The 12,346-nt window shown below is 43.5% G+C and overlaps 1 protein-coding gene across 2 annotated transcripts in view; it reads right to left on the bottom strand.

Annotated features, from left to right (window-relative positions):
• Positions 1-12,346, bottom strand: part of EGFLAM (EGF like, fibronectin type III and laminin G domains) — a 193,700-nt gene that overhangs the window by 83,123 nt on the left and 98,231 nt on the right. For both annotated transcript variants that reach the window (XM_051853511.3, XM_051853512.3), the window contains one exon: positions 775-941. In XM_051853511.3, the coding sequence (XP_051709471.3) occupies positions 775-941 (167 nt within the window). The remainder of the gene's footprint in view (positions 1-774; positions 942-12,346) is intronic.

Genomic DNA, 12,346 nt, shown 5'->3' with positions numbered 1-12,346 from the left:
AGATGAATCTTCAACGAAAAAGCACCAGCGTTTCCGTTCTAAGAGCTCCCCACTCAACAGGGTTCTACATTTGTGTAAACCCCTCCCCGCCCATTTCCAAAACTCAAAGATTTCTAAGCTGGGCTGGCCTTAGCCCAGTGGTCTAAGCCCTTGGTAATTCAAGTACGTTTCTTGACCTCATCTGGGAACTTGTTCAAGTTCTGGTCCCAGACCAGAAACAGAATCTGATGCTCAGCAAAACCCCAGGTGATTTGATAAACACTGACCCCAGCTTTCCCCCTCGGGGCCCCAAGGGGCATCGTGAGAACTTAGACCATTGCTATACCCCAGTGACGACAAGTCACTTCGAGACCATCAAAAGAGGGGTAGATATTTCTTAAATGACTTTGATCTGCAGGTGAACATTAACCCAGAAGAGTTTGGGAGCTTTGGGTTTTTGTTCTATGGATCCAAGATCAGCTCATTTTGTTAAAAAATAAAGAAAGGGAAATGCCGTTGTTTTGCTCTGGGGTCTGTTGCGTGATCACGAAAGAAAATTGACCTCAAACTCCCCAAAGAGGATACAAAAATAAATCTCCCCCTGACCTTTGGACATAGAAACAGCCTGAGTCCTTGCAGGAAGCCTGTACGTTTCAGAGGGCTGGGGAAAGAGCAGGAGGCATTCTGAGGCTAGCCCCTTTCCAGGCTTCCTGTAGGGTATGAAGATAGCCCAGTCAGGCGAGTCCTCAGGAGGCAAGCCCTGCAATGCCTTCCTTCTGCAGGCCAGGTACTCACCGGGGGTTCGCACAGTGTCACTGGGCCGGCTGCGGGGGCTGGGGCCGTGGGGATTCACGGCCCGCACGGCAAACTGGTAGTTGGTATCTGGATCAAGGCCCTTGATGACCATGGAGTCCATCTGGATCCGCTCTTGGATTAAGGTCCAACTCTTGTCAATATCTGGCCTGTATCAACGAATAAAAACAAAAAGCAGTAGTTGAGAAATACCAAAGGAAGGGCAGCTAGCTGGTTGTCTAAACTCACAGCGTTTGCACTCTGGAAGCAATGCTCATAAAAATGAGTTAACATTTCCCATCCGAAAGTGATCCTGATTTTAAATCTTGGGTCATCATTTGTATGTCCCTGCCAATAAAAGCAACTAGATCATTTTTAGGGCCGATTTGAAGCAGTGTTTAAAATCCATCTACTCTTCCTCCCATGGCCTTGACTATGATGAAACGGTCCCTGCAAAGGAGTTCAGTTTTAAGGCCCCTGCCTTCCAGATGTTTTCTAAACAAGGCTGCCCTTGGCAGCCTTAACCCCAGAGGTCAGGAGAGCACAGATTCCATCTATCACAATCTGCTCACAAATAAACAAATACAAGCTTTACAGGGTGACTAATTGCACAAATCGCCATGGGAAAACCTAGGATGACGTGGTTCATGGACATTCTCACTCTTAACAAATTGTGTAACCTTGCCAGCTTGTGGAACTGCCACACGTCCTTTGGAGGAGGCTATAGAAAAGGCTTTTGCTTAGAGCTCTCTTCTAGGACTCCACATATAGAGGGGAGGAGATAGAAACAGCAGAGGTCAAATGATGGCTGTACCACTTGTCAGAGGCTATTCAACTTGTTTAAGTGTTGGGTTTCTCATCTGTAAAATGGGTATAACAAAAGTACCTATGTAAGAAGGCTATCACAAAGATTACCTGAGATATTAATTCTTAGCATAGTGTTTGGCACCACATTGCAAACACCCAGCATGCACTAGCCATTAGTTGAGGGACTCACCCAAGCCCACAGCAGATCATCCATGGCTGCCTGCTTGCTCTACCCCTGTGCACTTCTATGTGGCACCACTAGCTCATGCAGTTAATCAGTGCTTGAAAGCCTGGGGTAGTAGATCTAAACAGACATTTCTCAAAGGAAGACAAGCAAATGGCCATAGGTTTACCAAAAAAAAAAAAAAGGCTCAACATCACTAATCATGCAAATCAAAACCACAATGAGCTATTACTTACTCTAGTGACACTAATGATTATCAAAAAAAGGAAAAAAATAACAACAGCTGGCAAGGAAGTGGAGAAAAGGCAACTCTTGTCTGCTGTTGGTAGGAATCTAGATTAGTACAGCCACTGTGGGAAACAGTATGGAGGTTTCTCAGAAAACTAACAATGGAGCTCCCGCATGACCCAGCAGTCCCACTACTGGGTATATGTACAATGGAAGTCAAATCTGTCCGGAGACATCTGGACTTCCAGGTTTACTGCAGCACTATTCACAATAGCTAAGAAATGGGAACCACCTTGGTATCCATCCAGTAATGAATGGATAAAGAAAATGTGGCATATGCACACAATGGAATATCACTCAGCCATAACAAAGACGTGATCATGTCATTTGCAACAACACAGATAGAACAAGAGGCCATTATAGTAAATAAGCCAAGCACCACATGATCTCACTCATATGTTGAGTGAGATGCTAAAAGCATGATGTTTGTCAGAGGCTAGGGAGAAGAGTGTGGGGCACATTTGATCAAGAGGTACTAAGTTAGAGGTAGATAGGAGTAAGAAATTCTGGGGTTCAATTGAACAGTAGAGTGACTAGAGATCATACTAACATACTACACATTTCTCTATTTAAAAACCTAGAAGATGAGATTTTAAATGTTTTCTGCATAAAGAAATGATCACTATTTGAGGAGATAGATATATTTACCCTGATTGGACATTAAACAATGTATACATATATGGAAAATCACATAGTGTACCATAAATATGCAAAATATTTATATGTAACTTTTTTAAAATAAAAACATTTAAAAAGGAAATATGGCTAATCTGAATTGAGATGTGCTGTAAACTCAAAAGGTACCTGGATTTTAAAGATAAACAGCTTGTAAACTATCTATTATCAATTTTTATACTGGATACATGTCGAAAAGGCAAGACTGGGTGCCATTGTGAGGAGTTAGAAGGGTTACCAGTTAGGAAGGGCCTCTGTGGGAATAAGGAACCAGGTGTTCCTTGTTGATGGTGATTTCTGCCAGCTGCTGTTTAGACAGAAGATACTGCCCCAAGAAAATGAAAAGACTGATAGGGAACAGAACAGGTCCCCTACCCCTCAGTGACCCTGTGAGAAGCTAGGCTCTGGCACCATACCAGAACACACCACACAGCCCCATATCTCAAGTACTTTGCCACCGATGAGGTAGGTAAAATCTGCCTTAATTGGTCAAGTCAACAATATTTCTCAACTGTCACTTCTCCCAGTCAACATGGTAACATTTGTTAACTGGCCAGGAACTATGAGGGCTACACAGGAGACACAGAAAAACAAAGCAAAACAGATGCCTAACATATTGAAACCATTTAGGAGAACTGATCAATTGATATGCAGTTCCAACATAAGCTCCCAATACCCTGACCTAGATGGACCCCTCCCTCCAGGACACCCAACCCCTTGGAATCCCCCCACCCCCCGGCAAGCAGGAGTCTCTGTTTCTCAATAAGATCTGCTTTCTCTTGTTTTGCTCATCCCCTTCATTGTCCACATCATAACTATTCACCCCATGAGACAAAGAACTGACTCCAAACTCCTGTAACACTGTGGTTAAGATTCATTCCTAAATTAATTCCACTTGATTTTTAATACCTTTTTAATACCATTTCAGAAAACATAAACTTCAATATAAGCTTCCACTGCATTTCTGTTGGATAGTGCTGCTGTACACAGACATCTAGCTGCAAAGGAGAATGGGGAGCATTCTGGGTAACGAGAATTGCAAGGCAAAACTTGGCAATGATGGTGTATGGCTGGGGGACACTGGAGTAGCCTATCGCAGAGGAGGGCTTGTGCTCCCAGCTAAGAACCACTACCACTCAGCAAAAGCTGTCAAAGGACCAAGCATCAGCCTCATGTTTGAACTCATTTTACTTTTTTTTTTTTTTTTTTTGACAGGCAGAGTGGACAGTGAGAGAGAGACAGAGAGAAAGGTCTTCCTTTTGCCGTTGGTTCACCCTCCAATGGCCACCATGGCCAGTGCACAGCGCTGATCAGGTGGCAGGAGCCAGGTACTTATCCTGGTCTCCCATGGGGTGCGGGGCCCAAGCACTTGGGCCATCCTCCACTGCACTCCCGGGCCACAGCAGAGAGCTGGCCTGGAAGAGGGGCAACCGGGACAGAATCCAGCGCCCCAACCGGGACTAGAACCTGGTGTGCCGGTGTCGCAAGGCGGAGGATTAGCCTAGTGAGCCGCGGCGCCACCCATGAACTCATTTACTTCTTACTGTGGGGAAATTAGGCACAGGAAGCAATTCAAATATGGTGCCTGTAGGGAAATTAGGCACACGTGGCATTTCAAAGATGGCGCCCAAAGGAAGTAAGGTGGGCAGTACCCAAAGTCGTTTACCACCAAAGCTGATTGGCCGCACAGCATCAGGGGAGGTGACGACAACTGATGATGAGTGTACAGACATATGGCTGGTCCTGTAAAAAGTTGCCCCGTAAAATGAACTTTTAAGTAACTGGTTGGTCCTTATGCCCTGCCCCAGTAATCCTGTGGTCTTGTGCTTTAAAAGGTTTTGCTACACGTACAACAAACTGAGTTCTTGTTTGCTTGACTTGACTCCCTGCTGCGTCTGACTGTCCCTGGGATCGGGGGCCTGGGGAACAGGAGAACAGCGCACTTACCTTTTTTCGGACCCAGTCCATCTTCATTCAGGTGGACTAAGACCCTGCACTTACAACTACCCTTTGCAATGAGTTCTACCATTAAACACCAACATTGCTTCAAAGAGGAGGCAGCTAAGGCCCTGAATTGTTAGTGCCCAAGGTCACATAGCTGAGAAATGGTGAGGCAAACCCAGGTTGATAGGATAAGATCCGATTAAGAGCATCCTTGCTACTTGATAAAAAGAGGGGGTGCGAATGGGTAAGGGCTGCTCCCCAGCCACTCTGCTCCCGGGTATTTACAGGAAGGTAGGAAGCCCATTTTGTAACACTTGACTTTTGTCCTCTATGGAAAACTTACCTGGCAAGAAAAGAGAGACTCAAAAGAGAGTGAGCCACAGATTTCTTTCCTAAGTGTTCACTTGGTAGGTAAAGGGAGTGCTTAAGCCGGGTAAACAGCTGCTTTCGCGTGCTCACGGTGCTGAGCAGCAGCTGGAGGGGCCCAGTCTCCCAAGAATTTGCGTGCTGGGAATGGCAGGGTTCACAGGGCACGCCTGCTGGAGGAGGCGGGGCTCTTCCAGAAGATGCTCCTTCCCTGGAGATGATTCCCAGGCAAAGGAACTTTATCATCAAAGAGAGCATTCCCAAGAGTTGAAGGAAACTCATTTACAAACTTAAATGAGAACAAAATCACTTCACAGGGAAAAGCCACAGGGGAGACCTAAAAGCGAAGTCAGAAAAGATGTGATCTTTAGATAAAACTCCCCTGTTCTCCTCTGCTAAGCTTCCCCTGTGATGTTTACAGAGGAAATACCCCTATCTCTTCTGAGACCCGCTGCTGTGTATCCTGTGACTGCGATGATCTGCACCCATCTTCATGTAAAAAGGACAGCCAAAAACTTACTTTACATTTGTCACTTATTTAATGCAAGAGAGAAAACTATTTTTAGTGAATAAGAGATTGCAATCATTAACATTTAATTTCATTAGATTGAGAGGGGAAGGCTCATGCAGATTGAATGCCAGTTCAAAACCTTTAACATTTTGCTTCTGATTCTGCCCTGAGTTTCTCATTAGAATGCTTTTAGTCTCTCTAAGTACAAAAGTACAAAGGTGAGGCTTCCAGTGATAACCAGGCAAAAGTTTGTCCTAAGTCATCAACAATGGCTTTATCTTCTTGGGCTCAAGAACTCAAGAAAATGATTTTATCCTAACTACAAAGCCACCGGTCAGATATCACCATAGCAACAGCTCCCCAGTACTTTCCCCCACAATGAAAAGGCTACAGGTGGAGAGAGGTTGCCTGAGAATGTGCACCAACGAACACAGGGAAGATTGACAGGCACCAGCAATGCATTCACTTCAAGAACTTTCCAAGTAGTGGGATAGCTGGGGTCAACAGGTCACTCGGCCTGCTCTTGGGGCTAGGAGGGTCCCCTACACTGTGGTCAGCAATGTCTTCTCAAAGCACAGTGAGGCAATTCAAGTCATACAGATGTGGCCCATTTTGGTTGGAAAAGCACCTGCCACCGGCAATGACACTATGAGAATCCAGCTTGGTTTTCAGGGCTGGATGGAGTCTTAGATCCAGATCGTTTGGTCCAATGACCTAAGTGTCTAAGGACATTTAGATATTATGTGCAGTGTTTTCTATATGAACACATCTCATTTTTCTAAGTCCTCAGCTTTTATCAGATTCTCAGAGATAGCCACAACCCCACAAGCTTTCAAAGTCATTCCTTTAGTCTAGTCTCTCTCTTCACCCAAAGGACACTGAAGGAGATTAATTTACCAAAATCACAGAACCACTGGGTGGTATAACTTTCAGTTTTTATCCCCTTTCTTGTGACAACTTGACAACCTCTCCCATCACCAATCTCAACCTTAGTGAAAAACCATTTTTCTTAGTATCATCAAACCCAGCAGGTGGCTGACTTGGGCAAGTCAATTGGCAAGTGATTAATGATGATCAACCAGGCAGCCATCACAGAAGCTATATTCTGGGAGCCTCCAAGGAAGTGTAAACACAGTACCTTTTTCCAGAAGCTTATAATCCAACTGGGGGCATAATACATCTGAGGATCGACAGGAAGCCAGTGCCAAAGAGCATATTTTAAGAGCTGAATTTGAGTGGGTCAATGTGAACTAGAGACCCAAGAGTCTCCGGGGACTAGGAAAAACTTAAGTTAGCTATTGAATGCATTTTAATTTGGAAGACTGAAAGGGGAAAGAACTCCCTTGGGTGGTGGAGCAACCAGGACAATATCAACTATGTGTGTGATGCAAGTATGTGAAGTGCTAACTACATGGGATATCCAAATATCCAAATAACTATATGGGATATCCATGGGTCACTGATGTAAATGACTATTTAATCTATACAGAAGATGGGGATGGCACATAAAAACACCAGCTATTAGGAGATAAATGAGCATATGAGTATATGGGGTCTGTCCTCTACTTAACTAACATGGCCGATTAAGCAATGATGCACATTTGTTGCTACCAATTGATCTCCTGGCTTAATTAGAGTCATCTTTGTTGAGTTCCGAGTCTATTTATGACTTTTGTGTTTGTTTTTATAATTTAATAATATACAAATCAGTGAAATGTGAGTATAAACATACAGCTGATAGCTGTGTTCACTGTTTTTGAAGACTCAATAGAATAAACAAAGATGGTGGAATAGGGAGGGCACTTACTGTTCTAGCCCAGGAGAAGACAGTTTAAAAAGAGCTGAGAGAGTGTAGTCTCAGGGAAGAGTTAGGGAAAAAATGGCAGAGGAATCTCTATGGAAATTAGAGGGACACAGTGGACCTACATGGAGGGTGTGGGCGCCCATGGCTCAGGACTCCAGCAGCCGAGAGCCTGTGCGCCAAAGTGAGGTAAGGCCAGACCTCAGCAGTCCAAGCCACTGGTGAAAAAGTTTCAGGAAGAGCCTAGAGGCAACCCAGGTTGGAGCCCCATGGGGGATAGTGTACCAGCCAAACTAGAGGAGAAAAAAAAGGACGGAATGGACACGTTTCTCTCTCCCTGATCACTTTACAACGGCATCCTATAATGAGCCAATAGATTGGGCACCATTTTGGACATATGTAACAGCTGCATCAGCTCCTCTCGGTGCCCAGCAACCAGCCAAGTGGAAACTCCTGACTCTGGTGGAGAAAACTAACAGGGAGCTGGGGGCTGGGAGCTTGTGACTGTGTGAGGCTTCTGCATGGGACTGTGTGAAATACTGAGGATGTGTGGGAGGATGCACAGTGTGACTGGGACTTTGGGAAGTCACTGTGGGAGGCTCCACACACTCAGGGCTTCCTGGTTACCTGATGAGAGACATTGCTAGGGAAACTGAACTTACACTGAGGACTGCACAGATCCTTCGTGAGGTCCTTGGGAGAGCGGATGAATATTATACCCACAGGGGCTACTGCTCAGGCACTGGTGTCCTTTGAGGAGAGGAGCTCAGCTGAGCAGGATAAATTTCCCTTCTGATTAGGGGGAAAAAAAAGGATTTTCCACGCCAAAGCTGGGTGTGTCACCTTAGGCACCCCCTTAACCCTGGAGAATTAACAGAGCTCTCTGGCCACACCCACTGCAAGCCTCTAGAGATTCACTGAAAGCAGGCATTCCACTTATCTACAGAGTCATAGTACAAAGATAAAAGCTGCTATAGTGAAAAAAAAAGAAGAAGAAACCAATGGAAACCAAGGAGTATCTCCACAAATGCCGAATAACAAATGCACCAATTCAACAGACAAGAAAAAGGAAGACAACGTGACATCCCCAAAAGAACACAACACTCCAATACTAGATTGTGAAGATGATGAGATGGAAGGAATGTGAGAAATGGAATTCAAAAAATTGATCATAAGATTATGCAGAAGTAATCAGAAGCAAATGCACAAACTACTGAAATCCATACAGGGCATGAAAGAAAATTTCTCCCATGAAATTGAGGTCTTAAAGAGAAATCAAAATGAAATGAAGAATTCAATAGAACAAATTTAAAAATGCAGTGGAGAGCCTTAACAACAGAATCAGTGAAGCAGAAGAAATATCAGATTTAAAAGACAAAGCACAGAAAAGTATACAGTCAAACCAAAGACAAGAAGAGGAAATTAGAAAACTAAAAAACACTGTTGGGAATCTACAGGATACTAAAAAAAGCCAACATATGGATTCTAGGAGTTCCTGAAGGCACGGATAGAGAGAAAGGATTAGAAGGTCTTTTTAGTGAAATAATAACAGAAAAATTCCCTAGTTTGGAGATAGAAAGGGACATCCAAGTACAGGAAACACTCAGAACTCCTAACAGACATGACCAGAAAAGATCCTCACCAGGACACATTGTAATCAAACTCACCACAGTACAACATAAAGAAAAGATTCTAAAATGTGCATAACAGAAATGCCAGATTACTTTCAGAGGATCTCTAATTATAGTCACAGCATACTACTCCTCAGAAACCCTACAGGCTAGGAGAGAATGGCAAGATATAGTCCAAGTCTTAAGAGAAAAAAAACTGTCATCCCAGAATATTTATGAAAGAAGAGACCTCGAATAGCTAAAGCAATCTTGTACAACAAAAACAAAGCCGGAGGCATCACAATACCAGATTTCAGGACATACTACAGGGCAGTTGTAATCAAAACAGCATGGTACTGGTACAGAAACAGATGGATAGACCAATGGAACAGAACTGAAACACCAGAAATCAACCCAAACATCTACAGCCAACTTATATTTGATGAAGGATCTAAAACCAATTCCTGGAGCAAGGACAGTCTATTCAATAAATGGTGCTGGGAAAACTGGATTTCCACATGCAGAAGCATGAAGCAAGACCCCTACCTTTCACCTTACACAAAAATCCACTCAACATGGATTAAAGACCTAAATCTACGACCTGACACCATCAAGTTACTAGAGAACATTGGAGAAACCCTTCAAGATATTGGCACAGGCAAAGAATTTCTGGAAAAGACCCGGGAGGCACAGGCAGTCAAAGCCAAAATCAACTATTGGGATTGCATCAAATTGAGAAGTTTCTGTACTGCAAAAGAAACAGTCAGGAGAGTGAAGAGACAACCGACAGAATGGGAAAAAATATTTGCAAACTATGCAACAGATAAAGGGTTAATAACCAGAATCTACAAAGAGATCAAGAAACTCCACAAAAACAAAACCAACAACCCACTTAAGAGATGGGCCAAGGACCTCAATAGACATTTTTCAAAAGAGGAAATCCAAATGGCCAACAGGCACATGAAAAAATGTTCAAGGTCATTAGCAATCAGGGAAATGCAAATCAAAACCACAATGAGGTTTCACCTCACCCCTGTTAGAATGGCTCACATGCAGAAATCTACCAACAACAGATGCTGGCGAGGATGTGGGGAAAAAGGGACACTAACCCACTGTTGGTGGGAATGCAAACTGGTCAAGCCACTATGGAAGTCAGTCTGGAGATTCCTCAGAAACCTGAAGATAACCCTACCGTTCGACCCAGCCATCCCACTCCTTGGAATTTACCCAAAGGAATTTAAATTGGCAAAAAAAAAGCGGTCTGCACCCTAATGTTTATTGCAGCTCAATTCACAATAGCTAAGACCTGGAACCAACCTAAATGCCCATCAACGGTAGACTGGATAAAGAAATTATGGGATATGTACTCTTTAGAATACTATACTGCAGTAAGAAACAACGAAATCCAGTCATTTGCAACAAAATGGAGGAATCTGGAACACATCATGCTGAGTGAAATAAGCCAGTCCCAAAGGGACAAATACCATATGTTCTCCCTGACCGGTGACAACTGACTGAACACCAAAAAGGAAACCTGCTGAAGTGAAATGGACACTATGGGACACGGTGACTTGATCAGCATAGCCCTGACTGCTAATGAACAACTTAATACATTATCCCTCTTAGTAGTTTTTTGGTCTGTTCTACTTAATATGACTGGTTTAATTCTGTAATTAATACACAGTTATTCTTAAGTGTTGAAAATTAACTGAAATGTGATCCCTGTTAAACATAAGAGTGGGAATAAGAGAGGGAAGAGATGTACAATTTGGGACATGCTCAAGCTGACTTGCCCCAAATGGTAGAGTTAGAAACATACCAGGGGATTCCAATTCAATCCCATCAAGGTGGCATGTACCAATGCCATCTCACTATTCCAAGTGATCAATTTCAGTTCACAATTGATCATAATGAAAGGACTAAGAGTCAAAGGGAGCACATAAACATGTCTAGTACCTGCTAACACTAACCGATAGAATAAATAAAGGGGAGAGTGATCCAACATGGGAAGTGAGATACTCAGCAGACTCATAGAATGGCAGATGTCCTAAATAGCACTCTGGCCTCAGAATCAGCCCTAAAGGCATTCGGATCTGGCTGAAAAGCCCATGAGAGTATTTCAGGCATGGAAAGCCAAGACACTCTGGAAAAAAAAAAAAAAACCCTAAATGAAAGATCTCTGTGAGTGAGATCCCAGTGGAAAGAACAGGTCTTCAAAGAAGGAGGTACCTTTCTCTGAAGGGAGGAGAGAACCTCCACTTTGACTATGACCTTGTCTAAATATGATCAGAGTCAGTGAACTCAGGGGGCTTCCATAGCCTTGGAAACTCATGACTGGAGCATAGGGAGACTACTGATGCCATAGACAGGAGTGTCAACTGGTAAAGTCAACAACAGGAGTCACTGTGCACTTACTCCTCATGTAGGATCTCTGTCCTTAATATGCTGTGCATTGAGATTTAATGCTATAACGAGTACTCAAACAATCTATTTCACTTTGTGTTTCTATGGGGGTGCAAACTGTTGAAATCTTTACTTAATGCATACTAAACTGATCCTCTGTAAAAAAAAAAAAAAAGAAAGAAAGAAATTATCAACTCCCAACTTGACTCTCACTGGGATTAAACGTGACAATAGGTCTGATCTGATTTCATCATCATTTAAAAAAAATCATCTATTATTTTTCACTTTATGTTTCTGTGTGGGAGCAAACTGTTGAAATCCTTACTTAATGTATACTAAGCTGATCTTCTGTATATTAAGATAATCGAAAATGAATCTTGATGTGAATGGAAGGGGAGAGGGAGTGGGAAAGGGGAGGGTTGTGGGTGGGAGGGACGGTATGGGGGGGAAGCCATTGTAATCCATAAATCGTACTTTGGAAATTTATATTCATTAAATAAAAGTTAAAAAAAAAAAAAAAGAAAGAAGGTGAAATAAAGACCTTCCATAACAAACAGAAATTGGAAGAATTTCTCACCACCCGTCCAGCCCTACAAAATATGCTTAAGAATGTTTTGCACACATGGCTGGCGCCATGGCTCAATAGGATATTTCTCCACTTGCAGCGCCGGCACACCGGGTTCTAGTCCCGGTCGGGGCACCGGATTCTGTCCCGGTCGCTCCTCTTCCTGTCCAGCTCTCTGCTGTGGCCTGGAAGTGCAGTGGAGAATGGCCCAAGTGCTTGGGCCCTGCACCCGCATGGGAGACCAGGAGAAGCCCCTGGCTCCTGGCTTCGGATCAGTGTGGTGTGCTGGCTGCAGTGGCCATTGGAGGGTGAACCAATGGCAAAGGAAGACCTTTCTCTCTGTCTCTCTCTCTCACTGTCTACTCTGCCTGTCCAAAAAAAAAAAAAAATGTTTTGCACAGAGAAACATGGTCATCACTAT

Source organism: Oryctolagus cuniculus, chromosome 14 (genome assembly GCF_051225735.1).
Source record: "Oryctolagus cuniculus isolate XC-2025 breed Fujian yellow rabbit chromosome 14, ASM5122573v1, whole genome shotgun sequence".
NCBI classification, from domain to species: Eukaryota; Metazoa; Chordata; class Mammalia; order Lagomorpha; family Leporidae; genus Oryctolagus; species Oryctolagus cuniculus.
The sequence above is the reverse complement of the archived record's forward strand: the minus strand, read 5'-3'. Positions and strand labels throughout refer to the sequence as shown.